Raw genomic sequence first — 19,499 nt, 5'->3', positions numbered from 1 at the left:
CTTGTCTCGAAGCACGCGATAACCTGCTATTCGGACCAGCAAACGTTTAATAATAATTAATGAAGTCTCTCAGAAAAGCGTTTGCAATATTATTTATTACGGGTCGAGATGATAAGCAAGAAATTTATGTTCGACGATATTTTTTTTTTTTTTTGCGACGCAAAGGAAAAAGAGAAATGAAAGTAGAAGGATCGTCTGAGTCGCAGTAATTGCCGTTTTAATTTTCACGAGGAATATTTCATTAATATTAATATAGTGCCGACTCTCGCGGTATGAAGACAAGAATATTGTATGCAGCAGCGGAGAGAAGCAACGAAGATAGCGGTTCTACAATCGTAGAAGCGTAGAATTAACCGAGCTATCACACACACACACACACACACACACACACACATACATGCTCCGCATGAAAATTATTAATTAAGCCGGAACTAAATGCATGAGAAGTAAGCCGCCTGTCATAATCTTCGAGTGACCTCGTAAATCATGACAAGCGTTTTCTCGCGTAGGTCTTCTTTTACTCGCGCGCGCCGAATGGACAATATTGCAAAGTTTCGCGTTGCTTAACATGTGAGAGAACTCTATCTAAAGCGAAGCATACGAATAGATCTCTCGAGCGAAGAGACGGATTTATGTTTCACATCGATCAAGATCATGGAAAATGAAAATGCACGGAAAGCCCGACAAATTATAGATTGCGAGGTCGCGAAGTCATCCGATTCGACGCGATCGACATCGTAAAATCGCCGATTCGTTAACCGCTCTGAAAATAATAATCGCGACGATCTTAATTTTCGATGACCTCGTTCGCAATCGCAAAAGTAGAATTTCTACTCCTATCTCTTCCCCCCGGAAAATATTGAGCATTATGATAGCTGGAATGAGATTTGTACGGATATCTCGTTTCTTATCCCGTTTGCTGGATATTATATATTTCTGCAAAACTATCAGATGCTCCGGGATCATTACCTTAGCCTTCGGCGATGACACTTTTAATATCGTTTCCATGGAGAAAAAGATTATTCTGTTTTTCTTTTGTTCCGATAACGTGCATAATGCATATATAAATAATACATCAATATTTTGAAAGGAGGGAAAGGTAATAACAAGAATAACGCGGATCGATAATTTCGGCGATTGACGGAACGTAGAGCCTGGATGCATTGCCCGTCGGAGAATTCCAATTAGACAATTCCAGCCGAATGATTCGTGGAGCGCTCGAGCACTATTTCGAGACTATCGGTTCGCTCTGACCTCAGAAATCATTTATATAAGAGCGAGATCGGTCCATCTAGAGTTTGAAACATGTCATGCTCACCGATATGCTTCGTCCGGCCGATTACTTTGAAACAAGCGAATTGTACGGGAGTTTGATCAGTAGCTCCACTCTAGTTCGATCGATTGTCTCGAGAATCATCACGTCTTTGTCCGATGCTTACGTAGTTCTCAATAGTGGTAGTGTTCAGTAGTGTACTAGGTTATTGATAGACTCCTTAATGGGTAGTAATAAAAACCAGCTGAGATTATGCAATGTAATGCCGCTCAAGGTGCATCTTATAAATTGTCTTCTCCTCCTGCATTCCATTGATTCGTTAACCGGATATCGGATCTCGTTTATATTGCAACACGTAAACTTTCTTTAATCAGTTTCAGTAATAAAATATAAATAAATTTTCATCACACGCGCGGCCATCAATCTTTTCAAACAAATATACCTCAAGCAATCTCAAATGTAAATAAATTCTATAAAATCTTCATTATGTGCCGTTGCACAGATGCATTGATTCAAATTTAAATTTAATAATTCAAAATAAGAATTTCCTCGAGAGAGGAAGCCAATGATAGCGAGTCGATAGTATACTCTCTTTATCGGCGATCTTTAATTTTCACGTATAATTCCAAAAGAGAATCCTCGTCACCAAAGTATTTATTCGCTGTCTTTATCGCGCATTAAGTCATAAAATGACTCGTTCTAGCCTTTATATTGTAGTGGAAACTATTGCTTCCGACAGTAACGGCGGCTTCTTGAGCTTTCTTTCCTTCCTTCCTTAAAACGAAGCTTAAGCGAGCTTCGCGAAGCACGTAAGCTGCAAGGTGTTTATGACCGACGAAGCCCTGTCTGCTCGTTTAGTTTCGAAGCAATCGAGCATCGAGCTCGCGATTCGAAGAAAATTGTACGGTATGCGTAATCGCTCTTCCAATGCCAGCTCTAATCGCGAATGTTCATTTCCGTTCCGATCCCGAAGCATTCATGACAATCACCACGGGCGATGCAGTCCGGCGCCAGCTTGATTGATAACGTCAACCCTTACATCTCACGTTTTATACGTCTCGCAAGAGAAAGGAAAAAACGTATCTCATCGCGCCGATGGCCGGAAGAAAATCATGCCATTTCTCAGTGAACGGAAAGAAAAAAAAAAGACCTCGCATTCTCGGTCAGATTGTGAGGAAAAAGACGAATTCCAGATAACATCACTTCTTTTACATAAATTGAGAGTATATATATATGCCCAGGCGTGCTATTTATGTTACATTTACTTTGTGGGCTTGACGAAATGACTGTTGCGGCGGAGTAAAATAAACTCGGCTTGTATCGAATATAGTCTGTGATGGAATTTAAGCATGCAATTACCGTAAGTTCGAACCCAATATGGTATGTGCATCTATCGTAATGGATCTTTGATCAAATTGCACGTGGGACAAATCAACAAGATTGACGTATTTCATCAAGTACGGGACGTAATTAGCAGTACGCGAAGCAAGCCTGAGAGCACTTTTCCAGATGCGCCTCTCTCTCGAGATGCGTTCGCCTCCATTTTAATATAAAATATAAAAATAAAAATCATAATGCAAACATCAGAATCGATATCAAAGTTTGATTTTGCTACTTTGCTTTTTGTAATAAGCTGCCATCATTTTAAGTATATTAGCTATTAAATAAAAGATGTTATAAAACTGATGTTAAAAAGAACTTTAAATCTTTATTTTCAAGCGTATATGTATTTGTAAATATCTCTCCGTGTTATTCCAAGAAAGAGAGAGAATATTTAAAAAATATTATTTTCTCGTTTTTTTTTTTCGTGTATATGTATGTATGTAATCTTCCAGTATATCTCTATTTTCTTCTTAGGATATAAAAGAATGGATATCAAGTACATTTACTCAAGGAAGCCCCGTACATAAAAGATGAAGGCAACTCTTGAGATAACGCGATGAAACTGCAGATTTTATCAACTTTGGTCGACTAATGCACTCTTCGAATATATTAAATTTCGAAAATGTTTAGGCGAGCATACGACGGTCACATGACGCTGTTAATCCTTTTTATAACTGTGGGTTAATACAATGATAAATATCATTAAAAAGGTGCATAGTGTTAACCCTAACACTTGTCAATATTTTCAGCTATTTGTGGCTATTTTCTTTTTTTTTTTTCATATAATTAAAATTGCACACAATCGCGTTTCAAATCGTCGAAATGTTATTAAGTTGCCTTTTATTCTAATCAAATTTTTGTGGAAATTAAATTTTAAAAATTTAACTGTGTCAATAAGCTCTCAAAAGAGATACGGTGTTACGAAAATCCAGCCGCACGTGAGACCATAAATTTTTAACGATTTCCAATAATTTTGAAACCGTAAAGTTGTTGGGATTTTCATAGCGGATGCTGTAATGCCAGCAATAAAAAAAAGAAGTTTCTACGTAAATATCGGCTAAATTACGCCACGTCTTATGAATATTTAATCGCACCTCGTTCAAATCGTGATGCATACGTACGTACATACTGACGCATATACATATCTATAGATTTACACACATTTCTATGTATAATATATACATGATGAATATATATTCCAGCATGCAGCTGATCGTCAAGCTTTAAACGTACTTGAACATTGATTGTTCTAATTGTAATTTTGTCAGCGATTCAAATTTATATTTCTAGAATTTATAAATATGAAAAAAAAAACAACAACAAGAGAAAGATATACGCAATAATAATAAATATTTTTTTATGCCATTACTTATGACACTCAATACAATTCAATAAAAATATCTTATTGGTAACTTCTATAATATACTATGTACATAATATTTATCGGTACTTATAATATATTATTATATTTTTTTTTATCTCGCAAAAATTCTTTTAAAAAAATATACGCAGGAAGTCAAGCTTTGCTCTCAATTATCGTTGATAATTGAGACTTCAAGAGATAATGGAAGGTAGAATATTCTTAGCATTATAGACAATCGCATTTTCTATAATCCTATTTTTAAGAAATTTTTTCCGCAAATATCATTCGCCGTTGTAATGACACATTTATTTTGATATGATAATAAGTTAAAGGCAGAGCATTGTGCAAAAATAAGACTCACCTGCCAGCAATCTCGCATGTCACATCAATTTAATTATCGAAGCAACCGACAAAATTGTAATACTCACCTGTAACAGAAAAAAGCATATTATATTATTACCTTATATATATACATATTCTGACTTTATTATAATTAAAACTTATAAATTAGGAGACGCGAAAAATAATGTTAATTATAGTAACATAGATTTTACTCGTTCTGAGAATTTAAAAAAAAACTGGGCTTTAGCATGTAATGAAAAAAAGGACTAACAAAATCGCGAAAAAAAGGGAGTCTGTTAATGGATGATATCATACAATGAATTTTCTCATGCGAATATGAGAATAAACGTATTTCTGGAATATTTAAAAAGATATCGTTGAAGAAGCTATTATTGTGTTAGCAATTAACCGCGTTTAACCGTATGCCCACAAGTACTACGAAGCTCGATAAATACTAACAGGCATGAGAGAGAGAGAGAGAGAAGCACTCATTTTAATTATATCGTTGGTATTCATGAATAAACATGACTTCTGGATCTGACGTCCAAAATGTCCGCGATATCACGTGGCAAAACGGCGATCTCTGCCGAGCAGAAGAACAATGAGGAAGAAGACTGGATAATCTTTGTTCAGCATAATGAAGCTATCCCGGAATATACCCTGAATTCCTGTGCAACTGCAGAAGCATAGATCGAAAACTACGTGGCAGCGCGCAAATAATAGTCACGTAGGAAATTATATCATATGTCTATAAATACAGCATATATCTTATGGATTACTTAAAGAAATTTAATAAAGCGTATCGCGATTACTTTGGCATATAAAAAAAATATAAAAATTACTCGCTAAAATTACATAATGTAAAAATTACTCGCTAAAGTTACATAAACATAAGACACGTATATTTCGGGAGATTTTACACCGATTTTACAACACGTAACAGCACTTTCGTAGATTGTAGTTCCTCTTTGCGAGAATATTTAACACAAACACTCGCTTTTTGTAAACCATAGATCTATATCGCCCCTTTCATTTTCGTGATGAAAGACTATACAGGCGCCGTATATTCATTTATAATTGTAAGTAACTTTCTTCGTCACATGTGCTTCATAAATGAGTATTTGCTTTATACATTAAACAAATGTATTAAGAACTTTCCTAATGAGATTGGCTGGTAGTTACAGAAATTATAAATAAAACTAGCTATTAAACGTTATTGTCAACATTTGCTCTCTTGCTCCATGTGAAGATCAGCACTAATTGTAAGTAATTGATGTTTGTTCATGTATACATTCAGAATATTAAATAATCAGATTATCCTCTATGAGGATTATAATAACAATAAGAGTATCATTTATTATTTATATTTAAAACTTTACAAATACTCTTAATACCTTTCTATCTCAAATAGAATATTCTGCAAAATGTATCGTAATTGAATCACATTAATAATTCTCGTTCAATTTCCGATAAACGTGTACAATATTTTATAAGCTCGTCTCACCAAAGCGAATATTTTCCCCGGCACACTAAGAATATTATCATATTTTAATAATTCAGAGCGTTAGGATTTCAAGTTGTTGCAAGAGACGAGCGTTGTGATGATAGAAAATATTATGACATACGACCAGCAAGTTCTCTTTTCCTGCACTCGCTCTATTGACTAATCTTATCAACGTTGTCATAAAGGAAAATAAACCCGCGGACATAGGAGAGAAAATTATGGGATATTAACCTCGTTCCGTGGTATATGGATATCCGGATGTCGAAAGGTCGAGAATCAAGCCGGTGGATCCCAGCTTGAAATGTTTGCAATCTGTCGTTTACAAAACGGTCAGCAAGATTAATGTCGTCAATCGTGATGCGATTAATTCGAGTAAACTCTCTTTCATCATCGCACAAATAGCATCGAAAAGCCGATTACTCTTTTAAAATAATATTTCAACTAAAAAAAAGAAAAAGAATGAAAAATGTATCTAAATATTTCAACGGCAGAGCTAGTTCAGGGTCATAGTTTGCGCCGTTTTCAGCGTTCATATCAATCGGATAATCTTTTTTTCGGGTCGCGTGAGTGTTCCGTCGTTTTTTATCTCGTTCGAATCGCCGTATGTCGTATTAAATATGTGTAAATATATGTAAAAACTGTAGGAAGGAAAGTTATAAAAATAAATATGTGCGATAAAATCACATAACAAAGTCATACTGTACATAGCACGTTCGTGGTAATAATTTAATCCCTCGCGCATTGCATTTTGTATAGGAATTACAAATATTTATTTAACGATTTCAGAGATTTATTCAGAAGCGTATTTTACTTAACGTACATGTTTATGTAAATAAGAAAAACGAAGGAGAGTTGTATCGGGCGAATAAATGGTTGCAATGGCAGTGCCGCGCCATATCGAAATTTGTTTTGCATTTGCAATGGCTTTGCAATCCACGATGCAAATTGTGAGAATTGATAGAAAAAGCTCTACTCGCCAGTGAGATGCTGGATTTAATCGCGGCTTTGCGAATTTGTTTCTTTTGATGATCGAGTACCTTTGAGACTGCCGTGCGAGAGAGGAGAGCTCTGTGAGATTCGCGATCTGTCCGGAGCTTGGTCGCATAAGGAAACGAGGCAAGTGGAAGGGTCGATGTCTCGTTTGCCTGACGAAACGAATAAAAGGGGACGTTTATAAAGCGCCCGAACCAATTGCTTGGTTCGATGAATGCAGACAAAAGATGGAGATTCTCGCTTTTAATTCCTTTTACATTTGTGTGATCAATTCTCTCGGTAAATATGAAATCTTAAATTAAAAAGAGAAACTATCTACTCTGTTCGATTATCCAAAGCGTAGATACGAAGTCATATAATAGATTCTTTTCCAACGGCACTTTCTTTTCCAGAATGTAATTATATTCGTTGACCTACTATCAACATAACACGAATAAGTATGACTACAATATGAAACGAGAAAAATTGCGGTGCAATTCTTTTTTTTTTTAAAAGGAATTTAAAATACGTGTATTACTCCTTATTATAGATCGCGCAAGAAGATAAAAACCTCAGCTTACGTTTTAAATTTCTCGTGAGCAAGTGATTCATTTGTCATTGTTACATCTGGTTAACGTAAATTGATCATGAGAGCGTTAACGAGCATCTAGAATTACTCACACATCTTAGAGACACGTAAAATGAGAGCATAAAATCAACTAACTCATGATCGTTTATCTACCGATATCGATACCAATAAAGAGATTCTGGAGCACATAAATTATTTAACTATATAATTACATATTTTACATTAATATATAATGATTTATAAAAAAGTTTTTATAATCACAAAAGTCTCTTCCCATTACTTCGCAATATGATATTTGCGCGAAATATATTTGAACATGTTTCCTAAGTTTGTCGCTCGTCGAATCGACGATGATGATTCTCTACGGTAAAGTTAAAACGGCGTAAACTTTACACGGCAGAAATTGCACGACGGACGCAACGGGAACGATTCTACGACAACGGAGTTCCAATAACGGAGGCTCCCTCGCGCGTAAAACGCATCAGTTTAAATTACGGGGAGCGTTATTTTGTTGCGCGGAAGTTGCGCCAAAGTAAATGCCCGTATCTCCTGTAAATGTTTAGAAAACTTCGCCGGCGATATCGCGGGGCTGCCATCGAAATTTACCGCCGGAGATTTCGACGACGCGAAAATATGGATGAAAACATTTCGCGCCGCAGTACTCGCTACTAGTTACTCTCGTTACGGAATTTCAAATAACAAGCGTCGAAGGTAAATACCCTGACCACGCGCTCAGCACAAATACGGAGCATTTGACGATAAGTTCTGCACAGGCGGCGAATGCATCATGAATATTTCAAGTCCCGTAAGTGTCTACCGCCACGGCGGTGAAAGCTGTTTCGAATTCAACCGAAGTTAAAGCAACGAACAAGTGTTCCTTCTCTCTTCGCCTGAGATCGATGAAGCTACTTTTTTTTTTCCGGCCGCGCACATCCCCGTCGCATGGCAGAAACGCGCGAGCAACTCGCTGTTATCGTCGATGTACAATCCGATAGAAATCGAGAAATCGTGTATTTAAAAATAAAAAATTTAAAAATACCATTCTTTCGCTCGTTGCTTAAGCTCTCTTGTTGCTCTCGCGGTCTTGTAATCTGTCAAGAAATAACACATGTACCTAGTGCAAGTAACAGTGACAAATGTGGACACGTGGCTTTTAATCTTGCAGTCTTTGTAACTATTGTATAAACCGGTAATACATTTTTCCCCGCTACTGCCGCCGCGATAAGGTAACTCTGTTATAAAAGTAGTTTTTTTTATAATATTTTTTGTCTTTTTCATTTTGTGCCGATTAAGAATTGTGATTACAAAAAATTCATTCGAACCCTCAAATGCTCGTTGATTGAATCAATCCTACAACTATAGGAGCAAATTAAACAGAATTCTCTCCGTTGCACAAATGTATCGATGTTTTTTCAATAAAGATACACGACTGACGTTACCGAAAGCAGTCCAATTTCCGTTTGACTGGCAATGACTCACCATGTTTCTTTGCAGCGTATTAGGATTGAGAACCATCATTCGCTTCTGTTTCTTGATGAGTCTGCTGAGTCTCTGTGTTCTTTGAGCACAGGTCAAGGGTTTCCCAGAGATCGGGAACTCGTCCTGCAGCTCGTCCTCGAGATCATCCTCTACGCTCTTTTCGATCTGCGAATTCTGCTTCGCCGTTACTGTGCTCAACGGCACGGCTTTCGCAATCAGAGTCTCGCTTCGCACGCTCCAATTGGACCCACCATATTTCTTCATATTCATCAGATCGCCTATGCTACCTCTCACGCTGCTGCTGCCCAATTGCTGAAGATTCGTCCGGGACAAAGCGGGCGAATGCGGAAGCGATTCGGAGCATTTTTCCGTCGACTTTACGACGTCCGGCAGGATCGTCTTGCTCTGAAGCTTATCCAGATCCGACAAGGACGATCCTCGACGTATTTTTGCCCGCGGCTGAAAATTTTTCTTCGAGAACCTCTCCTTGATCTCCTTTTCGCCACGATTCATGCTCTTCGAAGATAACGATGACTTCATTGCGAATAGACCCGCCTTAAGAGGGAACAATAAAGCCCATTCCGTCGACTTTTCTCGAGTCTCCATTTTGTATCTTTTTTTTGTCGTCTCTCTCTCGAGAGAGAGACTGATAGACCAGGGAGACTCAATAAAATGGCTCTTTTGTTTCAGCAAAAATCGAGAACTCAATTCATTTCTTCGAGTAATACTAGAGTCACTTGATATTCTCGTCGTTCGCGATGATTTGAACACAGTATTTTGTTATACCAAGGCGAATAAAATATTGAAACAAATTGCGGTCGACGATATCGCTATCTTCGCGATAGTTTCATATCCGGTATTTAAGGATTTCCGTTTCAATTATTATCAGGTTATTTCGGTCATATCGTTCATTATTTGCATCCTTGTATTTTGATTTGACAAAAAGTTGCTTATACAAGACATTTCATTATTTTCTTACAGCTCGTCGTATTTATCTTCATTGCACATGTAATTCACAGATATCTGATATTCCCTTTTTTTATCCTCTTCGTAATAAATTTCTTCGACAAACTCTTTATATTTTACATATAAATTTCTTATGCCTCTGGTATTTTCAAAATCGAGAAGCGCGATGCGATTATTTATTTTAACGCGGAATTTATAGTCTCTCACGTGCGAAGAAAGATCCTCTTTCAGCCAGTTCCACGATCATACTCGCTAAAAAGATCCGAGCACGAGACTCGAGCCGAAGGAGGTGGTCAGTCTCCTTCGGTCGGATCGCTAGGTGGTATTTTCACTTAAGTTAACACGACCCCCCGTGCAGATGTACCCTTTGCACCCGACGACACTTCCATCTAATAAAAACCTAATAACGATCGATACAATCGCCCCGCCTCCTTCGTTCGTCGATTCGTTGTAGTCAAGGGTGTGCTTAACTTCAAGCTCCAAGAGAACCCTAACTTCAAGGGAACTTGAAAAATAAAGTATCGCTCCCTTCGCTTACAGGCATCTTTTATGCCACACTGACACGCTCGTAGTCGCCGGGAATTGCGACTACTATGATAGTACTGAAAGGAAAACGCTCAGCGTTGACAAACGCCAGCCGCGATAAGCAAATGGCGGGAGGCGAGACCTTGTCGTGAAGGTGATACCGATTCCTCGTCGTCGGACGCAATCATACGGGTTTCTGATTATGACGCGGGCCACCGGCTTGGCCTACATAGATTACGTTTTACGAGGTCCTATGCGTATACGCGTGCACAAGCTCAACAGAGTCCACCTTCAATTTATTAAAAGCGGTGGTGATTTAATTTAATCGCATGTATAAAAATTTATTGCTGCAATCAGTATTTCTTGACATATTCATAAATTAATTAAAATTAATTAATATTATACTTATATACATATATTATTTAATGTGTATAACTGAGAGACGGAAGATTGTAACATCAAATATATACAGTGTTTACGAAATACGTAATAGTTTCACAAGCATTTTTAATGTGTTAGCGAAATATCTCTTTGTTATTAATGGTTACAAATACACTAATTTTTTAAATATCCCCATAAATAAAAATCTATTAAAAATCGATTTGTTTTATTATTTCGCAATCACTCATATTTGACTATGAATTTATATAAACTTTGGTCTTTATTTGGACATGAGCAATACGCTCTAGAAGTCTGTCCAAATATTTCGTAAATATTCTGTATATATGTTTGTAGATACGTTATGTATTTGTGTACAGTTTATGTTTTGCACGATAATTTTACAAACTGATAATTTCAATTATCTGTGTTGTCTTGAGCGCGAGAAATTGTGTGTAAGGAACGGAACGATGTCAGGATGAAGGCTGCCTTTATCAAGGCGCATTCGACTCATGGAATGTGAAATGTATGGAACGTGGAGGAATTTGAATATATAAATGCAAAGTGAGCGCGACTGGAGCATAGAAACGTACATCTTTACGTGAATAATAATAAAAAAAAAAAAAAAAACGCGACAGCACGAGATGCGACGAAGAAATCCGGCGCGATGGTAGCAGCTAGCCGGCGACCACGATCAAGTATAAGAACGTGTCTACACGTAAAAGCCATTTTATCAGTAAGAACAAGAAGGCAGGAAAAATACGTGCAGAAAACCGACGCTCTTGTAAATCGCTTTTTGCGAAAGTTCCAAGCAACAGAAAAATTTCCTTGCCGTCAAAATATCATCGCTCTAATGCGATCCGGTCATTTTTCTTCTCGCGGAGCAAAAGAGGAGAAAAAAAAGAGCCACATCCGGGCCAATTATCGCGCAAAGTTTGCAAAACGCGTCCAACGATAACTGCCACCGCTAGCCCTTTATCGCGGCGACAATGTTTTCGAGTAGAATTTAGAGACGTATGATTCGCGACTATCGTGAAAATTGTACGCCCGGGACCCCTCGCACTCGATTTAATACTCGGGCAAATCGATCCTAATTGTTTCCCGGAGGACAATTATTCCGCCGAGGATAGTTCTTCCGGCGGGCATGCAATCGGCAACGGAGAGGGCAACAAGGAGAATAACGAGAGAGCGAATACGAAAATGAATGTGCGGGGACACGCAAAAGGGCGATAATTGATCCCCGCAAGAATAGCAACCAAATTGCTATTATTTCCTTGCGTTCGAAAAATTCGCATTCGCTCGCAAAACGATTGTTCAAAAACGAGATGCACGCTTCCTTGTGCCAATTCTTTTATCGCGCTTTTTTTTTCTTTTTTTCAAAAAAGTCGCATCTCTGACGCGATACCGTGCGACTACGTAAGCCTTTTTTTTTTTTTTTGAAAATCAGCAGCCATTTGAACCGTTGCTGATTGTGACAATTACGGAGTTAGGAGGAGGCAACTTTCCTGGCACGATTTTCAAGCTGTGGAAAAGGAAAACAAACAATCACTTCACCAACTGCTTGTTTCGCTCGCCCACGACTCCACGCGAATTTACATTTTCCATCACCGCGGGCCAAAGTTTCTCGATCATATATCGACTGTCCTTGGCTCTCTCTCTCTCTCTCTCTCTCTCTCTCTCTCTCCCAGGAGTGGCGCCAGGTGCGTACTCCGGTTCTCCCGTTTGGGCCGACAAGGCTGCGTTAATGGAAGTTTCATGTAAGCCAGACGATAATCCGGTACCGGGTAATACGATGACAAGCGCTAAACTTTTCAAGTGGCAGTACACCTAGACGATAATGAGCGTCGATAATTCGAGATATTTTATGTCGTCGAGTTTTATTCGTCTCGCACCTAAATCAATAGCAGTGATATGATGGTAATAATATTTAACGATCATCGATTAGTACGATATGGAATGTCGACGTACAAGAAACTCGGAGAGAAATATGTCTTTATCGCGAGTTATGAGCTTACGCGAGAGGAAATCAAGCTCGCGGAAAACAAGTAGAAAAAAATACCTCGTAATGCGCGTATATCGTGACTCTTATACTTATCACTGTATTTCGAGTGAGCTCGAGAATAAAACGAACGTTTCGGCGAAACGATGCTATCGATATGTCAATGCGAATGACCGATCATTTTATAGTTTCGCCGCATCCTTCTCGGAAAGTAACGTCACGCTTCCCTTATCTGCCCAACATTTGCAACATATTTTCGCAATTGTTTCGCAGTTGATATACACGTATGCTGATGCACAGGTATACCGAGTCTATTCTGGTGGCCGGAAAAGCATTTTTCTGCCAATCAATAAGAGGCGAAATTACCCCATCTGCATTAATGATAACATCGTCAGCGTTCTATCAATCATCATGACACATTGACACATCGGCGAGCGCATGATATGAGCAAAATTAGTTTATGCAAATAAGATATGTCTATACAGAGATAGAATCGACGAGTTTCCTACTTTGCCTAATTTAAACATCGCCACATTAAATGTATTCGTCGATGAAGATCAATGTACCTTCTAAGCGACCTTTCGGCCTTGAACAATTAACATACAAACGAGCGAGAAAGCGATAATCCCGTAGCTCGTCTGTATGCGAGATAAATCGACACTATAGAAGGTAATGATTGACAAGGTTATAGCCTGACGAAGAATTATGCGGGCCGCCGGCATCGCCACATTTTTTCAAAGGTCGTTGCTACAGTCATTGACCGTCGTAATCGTATCTCGCTTAATCGATTTAATCGCCATTGTCATTTCGTTTAATACAGTAACCTCAGCGAATGGGAGAAATCGAAAGTGAATTCGTTCAATTCGTAATGACTACTTCGCTAATCGAAAATGAATTTATTTGCTTTCAATTTTAAAAAGCGTAAACCTTACGTACGTTTAGCTGCATGATGATCTGATTGTACGCCCAATGCCAGCGTTGTCTCGCCGTCATTTCCGGACGTTCTTTCAGCTGCGTGGGTACAGGTGCGGCACCGACCATCTCGAGTAACTCCTCGTCGGGTGGCGGTTCCGGTGGACTTCTCGGTGGTGTGTCCATCTGAACGCTTTCGTCTAGTGACGCCTGCTTAGTTATGCTCCCTGAAATTGAGTCGGCCGATTGATCAATTAATAAATAATTCTATATTTTTTATTTTTTTTTTAATATTTGATAAGACATTTTCTTACCGCGCGGACTTTCAATATGCGACAAAGACGGGGTTCCTTTATATTGATCGACCAATGAGTCCTCTCGAGAGTTACGAAGCAAAGCTTCCTCGCCTCGTTCGTACCTTCGGTAATATAATAAATTTATTGTATATGTACAAATTAAAATATCAAAGGTATTAAATACAATATATAATCTTATACCTCTCAAGAGTCTCGTCTCGCATTTGATAGTCCCCGTCTATCGTATTGCTCAGAACGATATCACTCTGATCGATCGATTCCTGATCCTTGAAGTGACCGCGCTGATAGCTTTCGGCTCTGGAAATGGGCTGTAGAGCAGTAAAGTTCTGTCCAAAATTGCTTCCTCGTAATTCTCTCTGCTGATATGAATCGGTCCTGGTGAGAGGTGGCTTGAATCCCTCAGTGGTCGATGAGAAAGAGTCTTTCCTGGACAGCTGTGAATACGAATCTCTACGACTGTAAGATTCTTCGGGGAAATTATCCGAGGCATAAGAATCTCCTCTAGTGAGCTTCGGCTTCTGCGTCGACTGAGAGTGTTGACTGAGCTGACTCTGATGTGATAGTTGCGAATCCTTTCTCTGTGGCTCTTTAGGAATAATCTCCGGGTATTCCTCATCCTCGACGATGTCCTCCTGATAGGAATCCGTCCTAGCTAATGGTCGTTTGCCATTTACGATATTCGTAGTGCTATGAACCATTGCGGTGGTGGTTACGTGATTGGAGGTCACGTGATTGACCATTGTACTCGTCTGAGATTGAGCGACATTCGGCGAAGAATCCACCAAAGTGACAGCTGCGGGACTTGAATCACCGGCTATCGAGTATTCGTTATATCCCTTCTTCAACTGATTGCTGCTGACGGAACTCACAACAGTCTCAAATGAATCCTTCAGCTCGTCGTCTCTGGACTCGAGCGAATCCGTGTTTTGCTGAAGAAGTGGGCTGGCTTCGCGTTTATTGCCAAGCTTCTTCCTTCTCGAGGTGTTTAATGACGACACGTCCTCGTCTTCTTGATAAATATATTCTGACTCGTTTGACGGGTAACCATTTGTCCTTGTCTGACCACGAGGCGTAGTCACGGAGAGCTCGGGCACTTCGTTCTGTCTTCTGTCCGTCGCCGTCGTCGGGCTTTCTTTATAACCCTGCTCGTCAAAGGATCCTTGATAAGAGTCTTGATATTCATCATACATCTCTTGATAATTTTCTTGATAAGGTTCCTGATAATTGTTCTTGTACGTTGTAGGCACATCTTCCTGTTTACTGTATGGTGTTTGATAATTTACAAAATCTTCCTGTGGTTGCTTCGTATAAGATTCCTGATAGTTATCCTGCGATGTAACAGGCACTTGATTGTACGTCTCTGGATAAGTCTTTTGATAATCGGTCGACGTATTGATATTGTACTGGGAATCATACTGCTCTGGTTGATACTGATTGTATGTATTCGTGACATTATTTTGATCGTAAATGGTCGATGGCACGGTGGTGACATTATAATCGTCGTATTGCTCTTGATAAACGTCTTGCTGTTTGTAATTCTGCTGATACTGAATGTTGTTCTGATCAAAGCCCATCTCGTGATAATTATCCTCGATTATCATGCCGTCAGGCTTGTCGTATTGATTTTTTGTCTGATTCGTGTACTGATCATTTGCCTGGCTGGCAGTCGGATATGTCGTGTCTAGATAGGGTTCATGATAAGTTTCAGCATTCTGCTGCGCGTAAGGTTGCTGATACTCATCCTTGTATGAATTCTGCGCGTATGTAATCTGCCCGTAGCTGTTCGGTATTTGCTGATTCGGATACGATTGGTCATACTGACCGTCAACGTATCCGTATTGATTACCATGATTTATCTCGGGATAATGAGTCTTGTTAATGGCGTGCACCTGATCTATCTGATCGCTCTGCTGCTGACTGTAAATATTCTCCGTATATGCGTCCTGCGGAAGATTATCCTGACTACGATAAGCGTAATTATAATCCTCGTTGTAGTCAGACTTGTAATAGCTTTCCTCGGAGGGCGTTCGGGTCTTTGGCAGTTGTCTGCTCGGCGTAGCGGGCAAAGAGGCGAGCTTACGGTTGATTACCACGTTGCTCGGCTTGGTCGGGGTCGGAGGTAGTTTCTTACCGGTGCCGCCCTCCTGCCGCGATATTGGACGCTGTTGCGGCTGCAAGATCTTCCAGCGACGAGTATTGTATCCGCTTTACAAAGAATATCCAGCAAGAATTACATATTAATACATATTCCAATATATATACTCGCCTCTCTTTTAAATCTTGTCTTTTGCTTTTAAGTCAAAATATTTTCCAATGCTTTTATATAATTATAACTTTAAACTTATTTGAACAGTCTAGATTTAAAATAAAATAGCAAAAAATAAAATAAAATAAAATAAAATTTATAATATAATCCTTAATAATTAAAATAATAAGAATGGAGATTAAAATAGGAAATGGAATGGAAATTTATAACAAATATAATACTTTTTCGGAATAACGTACTTGTAGTCAAGTTCTTCCGATTCGTAGCTACGCTGTCTGGTAACAGTGGGTCTGTAATCAGGCCGATGTATACCGATGCTTGAAGCTGGCCTCTGTGGAAGCGTCTTTCTGTTTCGCTTATTTTCATAGTACGTACTTGTTCCCAAGTACCGTTTCCCTCCGCTGTCCCATTGTCTGTCCTCGTCATCCTGACCGTATCTATGAAAAGAAAGAAGTCAGTTTCCTCAACGACAATTTTATCATTTCTGTTTGCGATATTTGCGACTCTACTGATTTACCTCTCATCTTGATAGACGTATCCCGTTATATTATCGTAGTATTCGTTATACCTAATATCCGTCTCGCATTCCGGATACATAGCGCTCATTTTACCCACTCTACCGTCGCTGCTATATCCATCAGCGTAATACGAATGATCGTCATATAGAGTCATTTGTCTTTCCAGAGACGGTCTTCTGTATGGAATTGCTTGGAAAATATAGACAGAAGTCAAATTTATTGGTTTTCATCTGACATTATCTTATAGCAAATATTCAATAAAACTAAAAACAAATAAATTTAATAAATAAAAAAATATGCGGATTTATTTAATACATAATATATTTTCTTATCGTATATACATATAGCAATTGATTATAGCTAAAATGTATAAAAGCATAAGGATAAGAGAGAGGAAAGATTTAATAAAAAAAATTTTATTTTTAATATTTTATAATAAATATTTGATAAAACTAAAAGCTTAATAAAAATTTAATAAAAATATGTATTTTATTTAATGTATAATATATTTTCTCAATATATATATATATATATATAATGTACATACAAAAAATAAATATAATGACTGGAATTTGTAAATGAGACATAAAGATAAGAGAAAAGAAAGATTAAATAAAGAAAAAAAATGGGAAAAAAACACGAGAATTTGATTTAATAATCCGCAGTGCATTTATAATTAGAACTTATTGTTAGTACCTTTCGCTCCCCGTCTTTTTGTAGTAGATGTCGTGTTGTTTGAGTAGTATTCAGTGTCGCTATAAATTCTCGCGTCGTCGACCCTCGTCCCGTGATAATCATAACCCTCGCTGTACCAGCCGTCTTGGCTGAAAGTATGAGATAACGATCAAAAAACATTAATCACATAAGGAATGAGGGATTGAGCCGCAGATGAGATGACTCGTGATATGGGAGGTTTTATCAATCTTCTTGAATGATCAGCTGCGATTACTAACCGCATCATGCAAATGCCTGTGAATTGATTAATGCATCATTCGGACTTGCTAATTAATTTTTTTTTCAATAATTCGTAATTTTTATCTTTAATGTCACTTGCATAATTTTTTCTTCAAGTCAAAAAAAAAAAAAAAAATATCCCGTCTTTAAAATTCTATACTTTCAAATAGCAAAAGTAAAGCCACGTATAATTAAAATAAAGCCGTGTACAACTATTAATTAATTAATTATAAAGCGTGAGTCTTTTTTTTTATAACATTATAATTATATTTTTATATAAATACTTGGAAACAAATACTTGGCAATGCGATGGCCTACATTATAACGAAACAGTTCGAATTATAATCACTGTTGCGATCGATGTGTTTGCTATTACATGGTTTTGAGTGCAATGCAATCGCACAAGCTAGCCTAGCATTGCGATAATGCGCGAGATGGTGCTATGCGAGATCGTGATATGCTTGGTAAGAACAAAATATGATAGATGAAGTTGATAATCGCGTATGCGTGTACGTGTGCTGTTCAAATGGAGGTCATTGAAAATCTCACGAAACCGCGCGGCCGCGCTCGTATTCGTACCTGTCGTCGTAATCCCACGTGTGCTTCCGTCGTCTGAATCAGGCAAGAAAATAATAAACGCTTTTCTTCCGTTATATCAATTTTTATAAACTTATAAAAACTATGCGCAATTGTCGCATAGACAACAGATGCTATATATATTTATGCATCAAATAGCGTCGTAAATTAACGTGTGGAAATCGCCAATGTGTGTGTGTTTAGCAAATTAATTTGTTATCTCATTATTAATTATACAATTAAATATGTTATAATTAAATATACTAGTTGTGTAAATTATCGCGACAACTCGACTTGTCCGTAATACCTGTATTCCTTGTAGTGCTTCGGTCTACTGTTGTAAAAGAGTGGCTCGGAAGACTCTGAAGGATGCTGCTGGGTCTGCAAGTATCTCTGTGGTAGACCGTCCTCCGGATACGGCTCGTCGTATCTCGGACTATGGCCCGAACCTCCATAACTTCCGTAATTACCAGGCGCCAGCCTTCCACCGACGGTGACTGGAACCTGGCGACGTTATCCTCTTAATTTATCGTCGTGTAATTAACGACAAGAGAATATAAGTGGATTGGAACAGTTTATTATTCAAATAACACACAATCGTTTCGGACTCTCTATCGTTACAATGAAATAATTGAAGTGACCAAAATCGTTATGCGTCAGAGATGTTGTTCAATAGCGTTCAATACTATTTATATATTTATTTGATTCGCGAGTGCAAGCTTTTCTGCGATTTCGTCGTCCATCAATACCTGATGATCGTCTCTCTCGTAACTATTTTCTCTCGACGTCTCGAGGGATCTTTGAGGTGTAGCCAATTGGTTAGCCGCTGTACGAAACTGTGAGGCCGAGCTGTTCGCGCCCTGTCCACCTACTGGATAATTCAAGTCCGACGTGTAGTCAGAATCCTCCGAGTATCCCGCTGAAAAATGGATCGCAAAGTATAGTTTGTGCTGTTGAAAATGATCCAGAGAAAATGGAGTAAAAGATTAGCGACGCCTGATAATGCCCTGATAACTTCGAACATATAGATATCGAAATATCGCCTCGCTTCTGTAACGTTCTGCCGAAATCATTTATTTTCCTGCAGCTGTTATATATATATGGAAAAAAAACGCACATAGATAACTGAAAGAAGAAATAAAAATCATACTTTAAATAGATAAAAATGCAAATTATTTTATAA

At 38.3% G+C, this 19,499-nt stretch overlaps 1 protein-coding gene across 2 annotated transcripts in view; it reads right to left on the bottom strand.

Moving 5' to 3' along the window:
• Positions 1–19,499, bottom strand: part of LOC126849305 (protein unc-13 homolog B) — a 155,635-nt gene that overhangs the window by 98,804 nt on the left and 37,332 nt on the right. For both annotated transcript variants that reach the window (XM_050591003.1, XM_050591002.1), the window contains 9 exons: positions 19,066–19,235; positions 18,624–18,820; positions 18,320–18,352; positions 17,483–17,610; positions 16,786–16,975; positions 16,508–16,705; positions 14,183–16,207; positions 14,000–14,103; positions 13,710–13,912 (listed from right to left, as the gene is read on the bottom strand). In XM_050591003.1, coding sequence (XP_050446960.1) covers positions 13,710–13,912; positions 14,000–14,103; positions 14,183–16,207; positions 16,508–16,705; positions 16,786–16,975; positions 17,483–17,610; positions 18,320–18,352; positions 18,624–18,820; positions 19,066–19,235 — 3,248 coding nt within the window. The remainder of the gene's footprint in view (positions 1–13,709; positions 13,913–13,999; positions 14,104–14,182; positions 16,208–16,507; positions 16,706–16,785; positions 16,976–17,482; positions 17,611–18,319; positions 18,353–18,623; positions 18,821–19,065; positions 19,236–19,499) is intronic.

Source organism: Cataglyphis hispanica, chromosome 4 (assembly GCF_021464435.1).
Source record: "Cataglyphis hispanica isolate Lineage 1 chromosome 4, ULB_Chis1_1.0, whole genome shotgun sequence".
Classification (NCBI taxonomy): Eukaryota; Metazoa; Arthropoda; class Insecta; order Hymenoptera; family Formicidae; genus Cataglyphis; species Cataglyphis hispanica.
Note: the sequence above shows the minus strand (reverse complement) of the source record. Positions and strands in the feature narration are given on the sequence as shown.